The 18,417-nt window shown below is 55.1% G+C and overlaps 1 protein-coding gene across 1 annotated transcript in view; it reads left to right on the top strand.

Annotated features, from left to right (window-relative positions):
• The window catches only part of LHPP (phospholysine phosphohistidine inorganic pyrophosphate phosphatase), a 104,547-nt gene that overhangs the window by 30,513 nt on the left and 55,617 nt on the right, over positions 1-18,417 (top strand). The window contains exon 6 of the mRNA XM_012781346.2: positions 9,242-9,333. Coding sequence (XP_012636800.1) covers positions 9,242-9,333 — 92 coding nt within the window. The remainder of the gene's footprint in view (positions 1-9,241; positions 9,334-18,417) is intronic.

Raw genomic sequence — 18,417 nt, 5'->3', positions numbered from 1 at the left:
TTTCATTCTTTTTATAGCTGTATAATATTCCATTGTGTATACATACCACAATTTCTTTATCCATTCATCTGTTGATGGACACTTAGGTTGATTCCAAATCTTGGCTATTGTGAATAGTGCTGCAATAAACATGGGAGTGCAGATATTTTTTTGGTATACTGAATTCCCCTCCTTTGCATATATACCCAGCAGTGGGATTGCTGGATCATGTGGTAGTTCTATTTTAAGCTTTTTGAGGAACTTCCATACTGCTCCCTATAGCGGTTGCACCAATTTACATTCTTACCAACAGTGTACGAGGGTTCCCCTTTCTCCACATCCTTGCCAGCGTTTGTTATTGCCTGTTTTTTCTTTCTTTCTTTCTTTTTTTTTTTTTTTTGAGACAGAGTCTCACTTTTGTTGCCCTGGCTAGAGTGAGTGCCGTGGCGTCAGCCTAGCTCACAGCAACCTCAAACTCCTGGGCTCAAGCGATCCTCCTGCCTCAGCCTCCCGAGTAGCTGGGACTACAGGCATGCGCCACCACGCCTGGCTAATTTTTTGTATATATATATTTTTAGTTGGTCAATTAATTTCTTTCTATTTTTTTAGTAGAGACGGGGTCTCGCTCAGGATGGTTTCGAACTCCCAACCTCGAGCAATCTGCCCGCCTCGGCCTCCCAGAGTGCTAGGATTACAGGCGTGAGCCACCACGCCTGGCCTCTTTTTTTTTTTTTTTTTTGATAAATGCCATTTTAACTGGCCTGAAATGATATCTCACTGCAGTTTGGATTTGCATTTCTCTGATGAAATCCACAAAGCAAGACATGTTTAAGGACTCTAACTTGTGTCCTCTTCCTCCTGTTCTGTCTCTGCCTGTCTCGTACGTGGCCATTTTTATAGATATTATGGCTTATCTTTCCATTTTTAAAATAGGAACAACTATGTATATGTGTATATCCTGCTCCTAGGTTGAATTTAAGAGAGAAGAAATTCTTAGGATAACTTCTTATAGAGAGGGAGAAAGGCTAATGTCATAATCTGAGTTTTTAAAAATCTGTACTTAACATCATATAAGCAGTGTGCTCAGAGCCATCTCAAACAACCCCCTCCCCCACCCAAAACCCAAACCAGAAAACCTGCCACTGCCTAGAGAGCAGGTCCCGAAGGAACTGAATGTCCATCGTTGGTTATATTTGGATAGTTTGACATCGGGTGATTCCCCTCCCCTGTTCCTTCTCTTTGGCATTTGTCAGTTATTTGCACAGTCGGCATCTGTCGCATTCTGAAGAAGAAACGCCACTACCAACACCCCAACGTAGGGCTGGGGCCCTCTCGGGGCGCTGGTTAACCTGGGTTTCTCATTTTCAGATGCCGGCAGTGGGTCTGGGAGAGAGTGAGGTCTGGACTCCTGGCGGGTCACCATGTCTGCTAGAGGCTCGGCCACCCTAAGCTCTGTGCCCTGGACTTGCTTTCTCTGGCGTCTCTGAGCACGTGTGGCAGCATCGTGTCTTATTTACCTCCCACCCTGTCATTTTCTCTTCTTCCCTCAGCTGACATTTCTGTCTCTCCCCTTGACAGGTGAGTGGCAATTGCATGCCATTTTCTTAAAATGTTTGTTAATGTTACTTGAGTCTCAGGATGTGCAGACACGTTAGAGCAATATTTCAAAATAAGGCCATTCCAGATGAACTGCGTCCTATGCACAGGGTAATAATTCTCTGTTCCTGCCTCCTTATTTTTAATGAAAACTGCCCGTGAGGAGCTATCTTGCTGCTGAAGTGCCAGGCTGTGGCGAACCTTAAATTTTTCAAGCTGCTTTAATCAATAAAGTTATCACCAGTCATTTCCCTTGATAACTGCGTCTTCCTGAGACCTGCCTTTCGTCTTGGTGCTGAGGGGTTTTCAGCCCACACTCGGAATGGATATAGCTCCCCAAATCCAATTTTCATCTTAACCTTTCCTCAATAGCCTAGAAATAACAGATTGCTGGTATTACTCTAATAGATTGGAAATTTAAACCTCTTAGAGTCAACCAGGCCCCTTCTAGGATTCAGCATTAAGGCAAAGAATAACACACCTTAAAGGTTACTTCTAGAAATACCTGATTCTCATGGTTTAAGCTTCCAAATCAGTAGGTGGTTTTATAGCTGCATAGGAAAGCCCGAATGATGTGAAGGTTTTAGCAGTCCTTCGTGATCGTAACGAGTTCCACCAGTTGCAAATTGTGAAGGTTTCATGGAAATTGGGACTGTGCAAACCAGAGTGCTTAGTCAGATACTGCAGGAGGGGCCCATTTCACAGGCGAGGAGCCCCAGGCTTGGAGAGGACGGCCCTGGAATGCCCTGAGTCCCCCCGGTGCCAGGCATACCCCAGTTTATTTCATGAAATCCTTATTCCAGCCCCTATCCTAGGTGCTTGCGTTTCCATCTTGGGGTTAAGACAGGATCTCTCAACCTTGGCACTGCTGATGTTTTGGGGCCCGATCTTTCTGTGGCGGGGGACTGTCCTGTGCGTTGCAGGCTGCTCGGCAGGCTTCCTGGTCTCCACCTACTCCCCTCCCAAGTCGTGAAACCTAAAATGTCCCTAGGCATCTCCACATGTCCCCGGGGAGAGCCACAGCCTTAAGGGCGTGGTCATGGGAAAGTCTTGCACTGAACCCGAGACCACTCTGCCTCTGCAGATGAGGAGTGAAGCTGGGACCCAAACTGTCGTCTTTCCAGCTGGGACCCAAACCGTCATCTTTCTGCGCGCCCCCCCCCCCCCCGCAGTTCTTCAGCGATGGCCAGCAGCAGCCCCGAGTCCCCGAGCTCCCAGAAATGAAGTTTGAAAGACCTATTTATAGTACATTATCATTTTCTATTTTGAAAAATATTAAACTATATTGTTGGCAGAATACACACTATTGAGGCCGGGCGGAGTGGCTCACGCCTGTGATCCTAGCACTCTGGGAGGCCGAGGCGGGTGGATCTCTCAAGGTCAGGAGTTCGAAACCAGCCTAAGGAAGATTGAGACCCTGTCTCTACCTAAAAATTGAAAAAAATTAATTGACTAACTAAAAATATATAGAAAAAGTTAGCTGGGCATGGTGGTGCATGCCTGTAGTCCTGGCTACTCGGGAGGCTGAGGCGGGAGGATCGCTTGAGCCCAGGAGTCTGAGGTTGCTGTGAGCTAGGCTGAGGCCGTGACACTCTAGCCAGGGCAGCAGAGTGAGTCTCTGTCTCAAAAAAAAAAAAACAACTATTGAAAACGTTAGACAAGACCTGGGGTGATGAGGGCAGGCAGAAGACTCGGGGATTTTCATGGGCTCATGCCCTCCAGACAGGCTAGGAAAACGGGGTGAAGTTTGTAGGCTTCTCCCAGGAGGGCTGGCATGAACCATGGCCTGTGCCCTGCCGCTTTGTTCCCTGATTCTCAGGGCCTCAGTCCTGACGGTGGGGCTCTGGGCACAGTCTGTGGCCCTGGGGGAGGCCTGTGGGTGTGGAGTGTGTGTCTACGTGGGGCCGCTCAGGGCCAGTCACTTCCCCCATGGCCTCGCCCCCCCCAGGTATTTCCACCAAGGGCCTGTCCCCTCCTACTGCCCACCTCTGGGGCTGAGTGCCCCCCGCCCGCTGTGCACGTTTTCTCTGGGTGTCAGTTTGAGGCTAAGCCTGCTCAGCTCCTGCTGGGAACAGACTTCCAGCACTGAGCGAGGGAGGGCCAGGGGTGGCTTGGGACGCCCACAGCCCTGGTTGGAATGGAATCTCTTTCCCCTGACACCTGGCACCTGGCCCTGCAGCAGTGGGTCCAAAACTGATTGACGTTTTAGGAATTTCCAGCACTGAAGTTGTCTCTGTGATGTGCCTTGGTCATAGGTGCCCATAAAACCTCGTGGCTTAGGTTTCTTTAAGAGATGTTCTTTCCCGGAGCCTTTTTAAATAGATTTTATTTTCTTCTTCTTAAAACAGAAGTATTTTTTTATCTGATTATGAAATAACTCATTAAAGGAGATAGGAAAATTCAGAAAAATACAAGAAAAAAACCCCATTGATTATTCCATCAGCCCCAATATTAAGGGGAAACCTTAATATTCTATTGGAAACAGTATCCTTTGTGCTTTATTTAAGCACTTTTTTTTTTTTTTATAAAAGTAACTATTGTCACGGTATAGTATTCTATCCTTCGGACCACTAGAATGTTCTTACTATTCCCCTATTATTGGACATTAGGTTGCTTCGAAGTTCCCTTATACAAAACCCTGATGAACAATCTTGTGTGTCCATCCTCTTGTGCATCTACAGGACCCTAGAGGTACCATGGGTACCACGGGCCATGATACATACTGCGTATTTCTCTTTCAGAAAGGCTGTGTCCATTCACCTTCCTCACCAGCTGTGTATATGGGTGTTCGTTTTTTCATGTCTTTACGAACACCATTATTTCTTGCTTTTTTATTTTTTTAAATTTTATTTATTTATTTATTTATTTATTTTTGAGACAGAGTCTTGCTCTGTTGCCCCTCGGGCTAGAGTGCAGTGGCATCAGCCTAGCTCACAGCAACCTCAAACTCCTGGGCTCAAGCGATCCTCCTGCCTCAGCCTCCCGAGTAGCTGGGACTAGAGGTGCACACCACCACCATGCCTGCCTAATTTTTTCTATTTTTAGTAGAGACAGGGTCTTGCTCTTGCTCAGGCTGGTCTCGAACTCCTGGGCTCAAGCAATCCTCCTGCCTCGGCCTCCCAGAGTGCTAGGATTGCAGGCGTGAGCTACCTCGCCCGGCCTATTTCTTGGTTTTTTTTTTTTTTTTTTTTTTAAAAAGTGGTCTTTGAGTTTTGCTGTGTAGGTAGGTATTCCTTATGGATGTGTCAGACCGTGGTGGAAATCACTTATCAGTGCACCGTCTCCGGGTGTCTGAGGGAGCTGGGTGCCTTGGGGCCCGAAGGCCAAAGGTCCAGGGCTCATCCTGGAGCGAGATGCCGTCTCAAGGCCTCTCGCTGTGGGGCGTGTGCTCCTCGGAGCGGCAGTGCGGGCACTGAGCCCTGCTGTTCTCGGCAGAGTCCTGGGGTAACTAAAACCTTCGCGACACGTGGAGACTCTTTGGCACTGGCAGTTTGCACCCAAACCGTCGCTCCCGTTAGACGAGGCTTTTCTCCCGGCACCCAGGCCGGCGGGGGCCAGGGGTGGTGGAGCATCGCAGAGGGACGGTGGTTTGAGAGGATGAATGACTGCTCTGGGAACCACACCAGAAACCTGCCTCGGGGACTGTGGCGCCTCCCTCTGGCTGTCGGGGTTCTGGGGGTCTGACCTTTCGGTTTGTGTCTCCGTCTGCCCTCCGCCATGTGACAGACAGAAAGGAGGCGAAACCCAGGCCTGACAGGTAGAGTTTTTATTTCCCCTGACAGCACACTTCTTGACCTCCATCTTCTTGCCAGTGATTTTTTAAATCCTAAATGATTTGGCAATAATTGCTCCTTCTCGCACGCTTATTGCCCTTCACCGGCAGTAAACCTGTGAGCTCCCCGGGGTCCCGAGTGCACCGCGGTCTGCAGAGCCCGCAGGCTGGCCCAGACAGGCATCGCTGCTCCCGGCGCCGGCCCCGGCCTGCCACCACGCTCACGCACGGCTCCGGCTCGGGGGCCCTGCCACATGCAGGCGGCAGAGCCACAGCTGCTGGTCCCCGGATGAGAGCGCTCCTCCGGGGACTAGATTCCTCCGGTTCCATCTCACGGGGTCCTGAGAGTCTTATTCTGAGAAGGAAGAATTCCTGCTGTCTAGCTCTGTGTGTGTGTGTGTGTGTGTGTGTGTGTGCACGCACACACGCAAGATTTTATTTTCCCTGGAAGCATGGAAGGGAAGTGACATGAACTATATGGAAGACATGTTCCATTTCCAAGGAACTTTCTAGTAAGGTGGCCCCGGAGCCCCGGTGGCAGAAGTGGACGTGGCCCTCAGCTGGCACGCTGAATGTTCCAAGGCTGACCTACAGTGTCAGGACAGCACATTGAGAAGGACAAAGTGTTCAGTAGAATCTAGTGCAGGGGCTCAGAGCTGGCGCAGTCACCTGAGGCCAGGAGCCATGTGAGTTGCCCCGGCGACCCTGGCTTCGAGTGACCTTTGGTGTCACCCGTACGTGTGCAGCAGACTTGGTGCTGGTCCCACTGCAGGGAACACACGGCGCCGCTAGCTGTTTCTTCCTGGGTGATCTGATGGTTTCCAGACAGCCAGTTTGATAGACACAAGCCCATTTGGATTTGGCAGTGTTTTCCCCAACATCAGTCATTCTGGAAAAAACAATTCCAGTTTTTACCATATCTGGGTACGTGCCACTGGCCCTGTCACTTGATGTTTCTTTCAATGGACGACTCACTTTTTAAAAAATAAATGTATTTTAAAAGAAACTTTCGATCACTACTATAAATGGAAAACCAGAATCCCTCACTTACCATAAGAGATGAATCTAAAAATAAATACCACGCGATTACATTGAAGTGTATGTCCTTGTTCTACCTAGAGTCAAATGGTGTGTCACCGGTACACACATGCCTTGGGAACCGGGAGTAGCTACAGGGAAGAGCAGAGAAAATTAGTTTGAGAAGTGTGAAGTACAGAGTATTCGCTAGGAAGAAATGTGGTTTTATTTCCAGTACCTCCCGTCTTGCCGTGGGCTTGTGGCCGCTAGCGATTGGCAGAGGCCCCGGCCTTGGCAGCCATGGGTCACCTCCTCCGAGCTTCCTCCTGGTGCCACCGTGCCCTGCAGCTTCTCCGACACAGGCGCCTCTGGCCTCAGCTTGAATATGACCAGGGAGGAGCCCGTGCGGCTGTTAGAAGAGCTTCGTGTTTAGCTGAGACTGCCTCCCTGGCCTCTGGGGTGGCGCCAGCTCTGCTGTCCTCTTCCTCGGCTCCTCTCGGTTCCTGTCATTTGAAGGCCTTTGCAGGGGACGTTTCCAAGGACAGCTGCTCAGGCTCATTCACATGTGCTTTTTGGAGCTCATTGCCTGGCTGTCCCTGGAGAATGGCGGGTAGATGGGTAGTTAGCACAAGTGTGGTGTCACCTGCTGGGAAGGCTTCCTCCCTCCCTCCCCTGTACCCCCCAGCCTGGTAGATCCCTCTTGCTCTTCAGAAAAGTCACCACCTCCAGGAAGCCTTCCCTGACCACCACCAAACCTACAAGGTCAGGGCTCGCAGCCTCCTGTGCTTCCTCATAGGCTGTGGTCATGTGTCTGTGAAATTACCTGGTAAATGTGCTCTTGCACTCGCTGTGAACTCCACAAGGGCCCGGACCGCGTGTGTCGTCTGACTCACACTGTGTACCAGCCGCCTGGCCCGGCACCTGGCCCCACGGGGCTCGGTACAAAGGTGCCGAGAGACTGGAGCAGAGAGTGCCTGTCGTGAGTACTGTGGACTGTCCCGGACACGGGTAGGTTAGGAGTTTCCAAAACAAAACATTTGGTGGTATTTACTTTTTCCTTCTTAACGTGTCTAGATAACTAGTATGTGCAGGCACCGTGCTAGGTGCTTCACTTGGATGATTTGACTTGAACACCACACCAGTCGCGCCCATTTTACAGGTGGAAGTGGAGGTGCGCCTGTTTTTCTTTTATCTTCTCTTTTTCTCCTTAACTTTTCGAACATAAGGGAATGCAGTTAGAACTGATTCAAGGCTCTCGTCTGCTAATTCTCACATCTGTGTCAGTTCTGGGTCAGCTTTGATGGATTTTCCCCCTCATTATGTGTGATATTTTCCTTCTTGGCGTGTCTGATAATTTTTTTTAATATTTATATAACTTAAATTACATGAAAACAGTTTGATCCTTCCAGATCTTTCTTTTAAGATCAGCAGCAGAGCAGGGTTTAGTCTAGGACTAATCGTTCCCTACCATGAAGCAAGCCGCGTGGAGACGCCATGAGGACTTCCAGCCCGCCTGGTCCCCCGTGCGAGGGGCAGGCCCTGTGTTCTCTAACTTTTTGGTGCGGTTCTTGCCAGGCCCTGGGTGTTTCCTCCCCAACGGGTGCTGGTCACGAGGGCACTGACACTGGAGGAGACCCTCCGCATCTCCACGGCCCTCCCTGCAGCCCCTCCTCTCTGGTCCGCTGCCCACTGAGCTCTGGCTGCCTTGGTCTCCCCAGAGTCTCGCTCTGTCTCCTCCGTTCAGGGGGTCTTCTGGGGTCCCCTGGCTTTCCCCTGTGCACTCGTCAGCCCAGACTGTCGTAACAGAACACCCCAGACCGGGCGTCTTCGACAACAGACATTTATTTTCTCACGGTTCCGGAGGCTGGACGTCAGAGCTCAGTGCCGGCGAACTCAGTTTCTAGTGAGGACTCCCTCCCTGGCTTGCAGACGGCTGCCTGCTGGCTGTGCCCGTGCGGAGAGAGCCGCGCTGGTGTCTCTTCCTCTCGTAAGGACGCAGGTCCTATCAGGTCAGGGGCCTCCCGCGTGACTTCGTTTAATCCTCATTACCTCTCTGTTTGTCAAGTATGGAAATACGATTGCACTGGGGGTTAGGGCTTCGGCACAGGAACTTGGGGAGATGCTTCGGTCCACAGCACCCCCCCTGCACCCCCAGTCTGGGAGCTCTGAAGGCAGGAGCGTAGAGCGGTCACAGGGATTGGCTCGCCTGTTTCCTGTGTCTGGAAGCCCCTGTCCTTCGATGCTTGTTGTCCAGCGTCTTGACACACACTGTGGTCTCATAGGCTTTGCCTGGTTTTTTAGTCGTTTCAAGTGGGAGAATATGTCCTAGACGCGGCTTTTTAAAATGATAGGCAGGCTGTGAGCATTTCTTCTGTGTGTGTGTGTATTTTTGTTTGTATGTTATTTTGTGGTTTACTGCAGTAATACCTTCACTATTGAAAGCAAAACCTATGTAAAGCAAAACTCACAAAGATGTGCCAGAGATTCACTTAGTTTTCACAGACCCATGGGTTGGCCAGTGACCTGGTTATTAACAGAGTGTTAGGATTAGGTGAAATCGAGCCTGTGTTCCCGTGGAGGTGAGGCAGCGTCAGCGCCCTGCACGCCCCTGGGCCACCAAATCACTCTGACGTCTGCTGATTGATTCCAAACAGCACAAAGACGTACCGTTCAGAGCCGCGGCCCACGGGGGCAGTGCGAGATATATTCAAGGTGGGTTGACTTTTAATCAATATGATGACAATATTATCCTGTTTAATTTGTATGACGGTGGTTTTAAACATCAAATCAGGCAGTTTATTATGTCAAAAAAGATGAAGGAGCACGGGAATGAAATTCTCCTGGCACCATTTCTGAGCGTATTTCACTCCGTGACAGGCCGTCATGATTGGGGACGACATCGTGGGTGACGTCGGCGGTGCCCAGCGGTGTGGAATGAGAGGGCTGCTGGTGCGGACCGGGAAGTTCAGGTCAGTGCCGGGCTGGGTTCCTTTGCCCACCTTCCTTCCTGGGGGTGGCATGTTCTCATTTTGCTTTCCAAAATAAAGGGGGGGGGGTGTTCTTTCCAAATCCAAGAGCAGCGTGTGGGCTTTCGCTACCTTGTCTGTAGCTGCCCTCTGAGGACGGGGCTGCTGGTCTTCTGTAGGAGACAGTGATAGGTTGGAGTGGCTTTTGACACCGGTCCACGGTTTGAGACGGTGTGTAGCGTGGAGAAAATAAGCAAAGGCGCCGCCCACGCTGGCCGCCGCCTGCCGGGCATCAGCGCAGTCTCGGCGCCTGGTTAGATGCTGCGGCGCAGGCGGCAGTTGGGGGCACTCGGCCCCTGTGGTTAGCCCCCAGCCTCCTTTCGTCCCACCCTCTCCATTCTACGAGACACAGAGAGCAGCTGGCTGGTTAGGGACACTTTGGAGCTGAGCCTCCATCTCAAGAAGAAGCTTGGGTTTTATTTGCGGGGTCCGAAGTCTGCCCTGTCTCAAGCCGGTCACTGGTGGGCACCTGTCAGGTGTCAGACACTTCAGGGCGTGTGGACGTGCCCCGTGGTGACCAGAATCTGGCTCTCTCGGCTGTCGAGAGTATCTGAGATATCAGAGTGTTGTCTTGTCCTATTCTAGATGATTTCGACTGTGGTCGTTCAGAGAAAGTTCGATTTCGAGGATGCTGGGGAGACTTAGTTAACACATGGTTACCAGGGGTGCTTGGATTTGAGGGAGGGGGAAGACCAGCTACATTTGTCCTGAGCGATCTGCTTGGACGGAATCGGAGAAGATAGATTAAGGGGCCCGACTCTCACACTGAAGTTTCTCTCCCGTGGGACTGATCTTAGGGACCTGTGGGCTTAGGGCTCATAGGAGAACACAGGTGAGTGAGGAAGTCTCAGTACACCCAGGCTCCAGGATTGGGAAGCCCAGTGCCTTCTAGCCACTTCCAGGGTCTTCCAGGCTCGGAGGTACCTGTGAAACCCCTGACATGCCTGAAATACAGACCTTCTTTCTTCCCCAGGCCTGCAAAGGGGGGTTTCCTGGGTTGGTTATGTCCCTAGGGAGTGAGGGACACCCCACCCACAAACTGCAGCAACATTCTTTCCAAGAGGCCAGCCAGGGGCCCCATGGCCCTCAGTTGCCTGTTCCCCGAAAAGTTGCAGAGCCTGGTCCTGCTGTTGCTCCCAGGTGAGGGGCTCCTTGCTGAGCAGCAGAGCTCGGTGCCTTGAGCCGATGTCCAGTGCTGCCTGGTGTCGGCCATCAGGAGCCCACCCAGTGCCTGGCACATGCACCACTGCCCAACGAGCTCGTGATGGCCATGCCCTTGTTTGGAAACACAGTGCTGTGACTCCCAGAAGGTGAAGACTGAGAACTGCTAGGTTTTGTGCACAGGGCTTCTGCTGGTTTCTTGCGGGAGAAACATTTTTTCTGTCCCCATTGCCGCTTCAGTCGGGGTCTTTCTGGCCAGCCTGTACCAGGTGCCTTTGTAGAGCTGGGAATGCACGGGTCTTGCTCCAGGTCCCAAGTGTGCCTGTAGGCGGCTGGGCATCGGAGCACGGTCCCACACACGCTCGGGAAGCCTGAGAATGAGCAGGCGGGTGTGGGGGAGGCTGCACCTGCCCTGGGCCACCTATGGTTGGTCCTTTCAGATTCCAGTTGCCTGTGTGCCGTTTACAGAAAAGCGTGCGGGGGACATCCCCGCGCCCCGCCTCCCAGAGAGAGAAACTCTGTCAGCAATTTGCCAAATCCTTCCAGACACCTTCTCTGTGCAAACATACTGCTAATGTCTTCCTTTTTCCTTTTTACAAAACTGGGATTATATTATTTTGCAGCCTGCCTTTTTCTTGAGCACTGTTTTATGGAGTTGCCTGTCCTGGTTGGAAAAGATGATTACTCTGCTTGTTCCCGGGGTCATTTAAGATTTCAGATCCTTTTAATTTGTCTGCAAGGATGCAAGTCTGCTTTTGTTAACATGCAGGTCAGAGGAGGAAGAGTTAGCTCAGTTAAGGTGGGGACTGAGGCCGGGGCTTGGGGGTGGGGAGGCCACAGGGGCAGAACGGGAGGTGGAGCCCCTGGTGTGTAAGTCGTGTGTGTTAAAGGGGTGGAGATCTTTCAGCTGTTGGCTACAAGCCACCGAGCACTTGCAGCGTGGCTGGTCCAAATTGCGATGTGCCGGAAGTGTGAAATACGCACGAGATTGCAGAAACCGAGTGGGGAGAACAGATTGTAAAAGAGTCTGAGTCATGTTTTTATGTTGACCACATGTTGAAATGCTGAAATTTCATGTTAACTTCACTTGTTTATTTTAATTTCTGTTGACTTGGCTCCTAGAAAATGTTAGCTGGCCTGTGCGGCCTGGCGTTGGTGGCCCCAGGGGGCGGGAGCCACCCTTGTCTCTGCACTGCTCCCTTCTCCCTCCAGATGGCACTCTCGGTGCACGGACGCACCCCGAGGGGCGCAGGGCGGCTGAGCCTGGGCTCTGCGGGCCCCGCTGAGTTGAGGGCTGTGTTGGGACTGGGAGTCCCCTCGTGGTGGGTGCTCCCTGCAGATGTGTGGCCGGCTCTGGGCGGTGAACAGCCTCTGGGCTTCCCGCTGGCTCAAGGTGCCTCTGCCAACGCCCTCTATTTTTGCACCTACCCCTGGTACACGTGCACACACCCGTGCACACACCCGTGCACTTGTGAACATACACACTTGTGCACACACAGGACCGTGTTTCTAAGCCTGTCAGGAGTCGGAGAGGCTGAGGAGGTGCTGGGAGTGTGGGGTTTGGTCGCTCATTGTCTGTGAGGTCTCCCTGCACCCGTGGTGTATCCATTCCTTGTGCTTCTACTTTTATCGCAAAATGGCCCAAAGAAAAGAGTGAAGCCTCGCGTTGGGCAAGCTCGCAGGGTGGCTCGGCTCGGGAAGTAGGCTTTGCAGGGAAGGCTCAGTCCCCTGTCCTGGAGCGCTGCCCAGCAGGGCTACCCAGAGCCCTACACAGAGACAGACACACAAAGCTTCCTTTTCATACCTGCTCTGTTTGGAAGTCCAGCCCAGCCAGGGTGTGGCCCTCACCTGGCTGGCAGGTAGAGGCCGTTTGGGCGTTCCCTGCCACCCTGTCTCCAGCGCGCCTGGCGCAGTGGGCATGCCGGGCTGCTTCTCCAAGCTCCTCAAGGTCCCACCCAACCGCAGAGCGTTCCCGACGCACAGGCCCTGGACAAGGGTGTCTCCTCCATGGGGCCCCTGTGCCTGTTGGTGGCAAATCCTCATGGTCCGTCACGGTGAGTCCCAGAGACCCAGAGGGTGCTGGCTGCCGCACTGTGAGGGACATTTTCAGATGAGGCGGCTAGAGCCTTGCCCAAGGCCACCGGGTGAAGTTTCCCAGACTGGAGCCGCTGTGCCCACTGTTGGGCGGGTGCTTTCACCTCCACTTTTTCCTACTGGGAATATCCTGCCCTCGTGGTCAAATTCTTCAGCGGAGTCTTGGCAGCTACAGGGCCCCAGCCTCGCTGCAGGGCCCAGGCAGGGCTCTGTGGTTGGAGGTGAGGGGCTCCGCTGGGTGGAGTGTGCTGCTGCCGCCAGGCGCTGCTGCCCCACTCCCAGGCGCAGGCCTCATCTACCCTGGGGTGGGGTCTGGGCTGGGACCCTGTGCCCTCCCGTCTGGCAGATGCAGGGAAGGGACATTCTGCCAGTCCCAAGGTGCCCTCTGTTCCCAGTGGGGGAGGAGCAGCTGTCAGCACATCTAAAACGGACCCTTCCTACCTCTCCTTATCCCCACCCGAACCCTCCTCCTGGGGGCATGCCAGAAACCGCAGGGTCACCCCCCAGCCCCCCATCACGTGAGCCCATTCCTCGACGCACAAATCTAAGGTGTCACTGCTTGAAAAGCCCCCGGGCTAGTCATGGAGTTGCTGTGTAAATAAACCAGCTACACGGAGCTCACGTTGGGTCCCAGTGTTTACTCAAGGTTGGAAGATGTTTTATGAGCCCAGAATGTTCCTGACAAACAGTTTGCCCTGCTGAGGGGAAGTTTCCTGGACTGCGATTCCAGAAGTCCTGCAAGTCCCCTCCTAGCTGGGGTTCAGAGGCTCCGTTGGCCCCTGACCTCAGGTAGGGCCTGGGTGGCCCTGGTCCCCACTGTGGGCACAGGCGTTTCTCGGTATGCTGCGCTGTTCCCACGTGGCCTGCTTCCTTTAACAGTGGGGTGGGGTGTTGCCTGGTCTGACCTTTATTTAAATGGGATCGTATGCAGGTACTGGTAGTGTGTGTCCTCTGTGGCGTGAACACACCTCTCTCTGCCCACCCCTTGGAGGGGCCATGTGCGTGGGTCCCGGTTTGCCATTCTGCACAGACTTGCGGGAACGATCTAGTCCGTGTCTCCTGGACATGTGGCATGAGCCCTTCTGGGGCAGATCTGCTCACAGGTGGCAGGGTGGGTCACGGAAGATGCGTGCGCTCACCTTCACCAGACAAGGCCAGAAGGTTCCCACCCCAGCAGGGTGGCCCCGACTGCTGTTGTGCCTCGTCCCAGCCATCCCCTGCTGTTCTGGGAGGGAGGCCTGTGCTCTTGCCAGCGTCAGTCCTGAGGGGTCTCACGGCATCAGCACCTGGCAGTCCAGTCCACCTGGATCCTGGGCTGCATAAGAGATTGGGGACTCCTCCCAAAGGGCCCCGGGGGACAGAGGCCTGTGTGATGAGGTCAGGGGGACCCACCTGGCTCAGGGGGTGAAGCTGGGATTTCCAGGGGGAGACACCCCACCTTTGCCCCACCCTGCCTGGCTTTGCCTGGCTTGGGCAGACTCAGCTTCCTCCTCATCGGCTTCCTTGCCCTCTGATGCCAGGTGGTGAGGAAGGGCTCCCAGGTGGAGGCGGGGAGGTGGCCTCCTCCAGACCTGGGGGTCAGCCCAGAAGGTAGGACCCATGTAGGCAGTCTCCCAGCCCCAGGAATTTGCCTCTTGGGAACCTGCAGGTAACTTAGGGGTCCTGGAAGGTTCTGGAGTGGTAGGATGGGGATTGAAGGAGGGTTCAGCAGGGGCCTCCAATCCCACTGGAGCGACTGGTACATTCTAGCAGTCGCTCAACAAACATCCCGTGGTGTGTGCTCTGGGCCTGCTGCTCACATTTGCCCTTCTCCCCCTCAAAGAGTGTCGTTCTGCACCGAGCCGGGGGGAGATAACAGTAGGGTGGTGCCTTAGGGAGGGCGTCCCATGAGCCGGGCCTGTGCAGGTGCTCACACATCTGACTTCAGCTCACCCAACCTCACAGTGGCCTGGGGAAGCTGCCCCTCTCCTTACCCCCACAATATAGAGGTGAAACCGGAAGCTCAGAGAGGTAGAGTAACTTGCCCAAGGCCACACTGCCCGCCAGTGTCGGAGTCGGGATTCGAATCCTGCTCTGCCTGACCCTGAGGCCTGTGCCCCTGAACACTCTCACGCCACTCCCAGTGAGCTAAGTCAAGTGAGGACGAGCCTCCCCTCCCCCAGCCTCCACCCAGCTGCAGGATGAACAGGGAGGCTTAGGCTCAGCCCTGGGGGATGGCCCGGCATGGCGGGGGCTCTACCGTGGCATTTCTCCCGTTTCGTCTGTCCGGCTGCACCAGGCTGACGAGCTGTACCCGCCGTTGGGGTGCCGTCCACCCTGTGGGTGCTGCTGCCCACCCCATGCCCATGGTGGCTTTGCAGAGCACAGACTTGACCCTCCCCACTGCCTTTAAGGTCTCGATGGTCCCCACTGCCATTGGGCAGAGGCCCACGCCGGTGCTCTGTGAGCCCCTGGTCCCCACGAAGGCTTACTGAGCACCTGCCGAGGCAGAGGGTGTCGCTGGCGTGGGCTAAGGAGTCCCCCGCCCTCTACAGCTGCTCCCCAGGGAGGGGAGGGCGCCCATAAACAGCAAGCCCCTCTCCTGACGCCCGGCTGCCCTCCCAGCCTCACCGCTCTCTGCTCTGCTGCCCCAAGCATGGCCTGCTTGGGGACACTGTGTAGCACTCCGGTAAGAACAAGAGCTATTTTTATGGTACACTTGCCCCTGCGCCGAGTTTGTGTATTTTGGGGATTCTGGAAAAAGAAGGAAAACCACCCAGCGGCACACTGGCTGTGGCAACGGGCCCCTGCACCCCATTACTGAGCAGGGACGGTCCGAGGGGCGCACCGCACTCTCCATGGCGCTTAGCCCGCTGGGCTCAGGGTGAGGGGCCCTGGTCTCTGTGACAGTCAGAGAGACGTGTGCCTGTGCTCTGTCCCCACAGAGCCTGGCCTCGCCGCATCCCACACTCACAATCGGGGCCCGCACACTGGGCTCTCACGCACCCTTGTTGTGTGGGAGCGAGGGGTGTGGGCCGGAGGGCCAGGCCATGGGGGTGGAACGCTGGTCCTTGGCCATGTGGCCCGAGTGGCCCAGCTGGAGAGAGCAGGTCCAAAGGCTGCTCCGGGCTCACCTTGCTGGGCCCAGGCCAGCCCGGACTCGTCCCATGAGGCCAGTCCTGGCCACCTCCCTGGAGTCCCCCGGAGGACACCCCCACCGCCAGGGAGGGAGGAGCCTGGTGAAGACCCGAGAGCGCTGGGCAGGGCCAGTGCCCGCCAGGCCCCGCCGCTTCCTGCAGGTGCCAGAGGATGCGCGCCGGCCTTCTCGCGTGTCCTCCAGATTCTTCTCTCCCCGCTCCTTCCCGCATCTCCTCCTTGGCTTCCCGGCTCTCAGGGTCGGCTTTCATTTCCTCTTCCTGCCGCTGCCTTCTGCTCGGGCCGCTAGAGGGCACCGTGCTGCCAGGTAGGGGCCAGGCCGGCCCGCGGGAGCCGCAGGGACTGATGCTGCCCCTGCGCTCACGCCAGGCCTGGCTCGCCCAGGCTGCACAGCTCGCTCCACACTGGCCCCACAGGGCACAGCCCCGTGCTCACACCTGGGCCCCACACGGGGGCCTGCACGCCCCCCATGCCCCCACACTCCACACCTGCCCCCACGCCCTCTCGCCATGACCCGGGGCAAGCTGGCCCTGCCGGCTTCACCTTCGAGAGCTGGGGGCTGCTGAGGCCAGGCCTCCCCAGCCCGCCCAAACCTCAGGGCTGCGACCCTCCTCCCCACCTCCTGTGGGCGCAGGTGAGAGGCATGGAGAGCACCTGGTGCCCAGGGCTGAGGACTGCGGTCGGAGAGGCTCCTGCAGCCTGGGGTCCCAGGGCCTAAAGTGGTGGCGTGGCCGCAGCAGCCTCGCCGGCCCTTCATCTTGCCCAGCTGGCACCTTCTTGGGGGCTCCCCACTCTGGGCACGGGGGGCCTCCCGGCATTCCCTGTGATCCCCGGACAGGCAGGTCCCTCCCTCCCTGTTCTTCCTCCGAGCCGGGGTCATGCGGCCCTACCGCCCCTTCCCCAGCCTGCCTGGCCCTGCCAGGTCTTCACGGGCTCCCCTGATGCTGGGATTCCAGAGTTCTCCCAATCAGAAGGGCCTTAGGAGATCCGCCGCTCCCTGTCTCAAGGTCACAGGGTAAATCCCGTGCAAGTTGGGGTGCACTCTGCGCCCAGAGCATGCTCTCACCTCTGTAAAGTTCCCACAGCCTTATTTTCAAACCATTTTTAAGATTTCCAGAATGGAAGGAAATTCCATATGCCTTTCTCCCAGAGATGCCCCTGTTCAGTTCCCACCGGTTATTCCGTGAACCCCTCCAGAGAGAGGAAGACCCAGGCCAGGGCCAGGCAGCTCTGTGGGAGTCTCTGGACCCACGCCGGGGCCCTTCCTGCCCTGCCCCGTGCTCACGACCGGCGGTGTGGAAGATCAGGAGGCAGCCGTTGTGCCTGACGTTTCGTTGTGACGTGACCGGGTTCCTGTTTGGGCCCGCATTGCACAGAAGTGGCGCCGTGCTCTCAGTGCGCCCCGGCAGGAGGGGTGTGACGTCGGCTCCCGGTACTGGCGATGTTGACTCTGACCACGCGATTAAGATGGTGACCACGAGGCCGGGCGCCGTGGCTCACGACGGTAATCCCAGCACTCTGGGAGGCCGAGGCGGGCGCGCATTGTTCCAGGTCAGGAGTTTGAAACTAGCCTGAGCAAGAGTGAGACCCGTCTCTACTAAAAAAATAGAAAGAATTAATCGATCAACTAAAAATATATATACAAAAAATGAGCCGGGCATGGTGGCACATACCTGTAGTCCCAGCTACTCGGGAGGCTGAGGTAGCAGGATCACCTGAGCCCAGGAGTTTGAGGATTGAGGTTGCTATGAGCTACGCTGACGCCACGGCACTCACTCTAGCCTGGGCAACAAAGTGAGACTCTGTCTCAAAAAAAAAAAAAAAAAAAAAAAGATGGTGACCACATAAACTTAGGCTTTTCCTGCTTTGTGATTGGTACATATTTGTGGGGAGAGACTTTGCAAGATCCTGTTCTTCATCCTGTTTTCATCCACTAGATTTGATGTCCATCAGTGTTTCCGGTTTGAATTAACTATCTCCGTGGTGGTTGCCAAATAGTTCCGTCACTCCTCACGCTCGCTGTCGGCATTCTGCATTAGGGAAGAACCCTTTCTTCTCCCCATTCGTTTATTTACACCAGCGTGGGCTCAGGGATTCCGGTTTGTTTCAGTGGGTGTGATCTGTCACTGTCATCATTTGGGGGCTCGGATGGTCCCGACGCTGCCCCTGGCAGCCCCTCCCAGCCGGCCCTTGCCCCTGGATATGTCCTTGCCATTCGCTGAGCTTTTCCTTGCTTTCTGGCACAAAAAGATGTTTTGGCCTCATCTTGTTCTTTGCTTGGGCCTGGAGTCGGCCGTTGCCCTCCGTGCAAAGTGCTGTTCAGAACCCGAGCCCGGGGTGTGAGATGTTCGTGTATTGCCTCTGGGTGTCGCTGCGGCAGGCTCTCCCGGGAGCAGAGGTGGGAAAGACGTGCAGCACGTTTGCGTGACGCACACGCACCTCAGTGCCCGTCTGGATCTGTGAGCACGCTGAGCCCACGCAGGCCTGTGTGCTGCCCAGCGCGAGGCTTCCTTCCAGCCTTGGCCTCTGCACATGCGCGCTTTGCTCCCCGACAGGGAGAAAGCAGGCTCTCGTTGCTCCCCTCTTTCTGCTTACTCGCTGGCCCCTGTGCACAGCCGGTCTCTGACCCTGCGCGAG

This window comes from Microcebus murinus, chromosome 14 (genome assembly GCF_040939455.1).
Source record: "Microcebus murinus isolate Inina chromosome 14, M.murinus_Inina_mat1.0, whole genome shotgun sequence".
Lineage (NCBI taxonomy): Eukaryota > Metazoa > Chordata > Mammalia > Primates > Cheirogaleidae > Microcebus > Microcebus murinus.
Note: the sequence above shows the minus strand (reverse complement) of the source record. Positions and strands in the feature narration are given on the sequence as shown.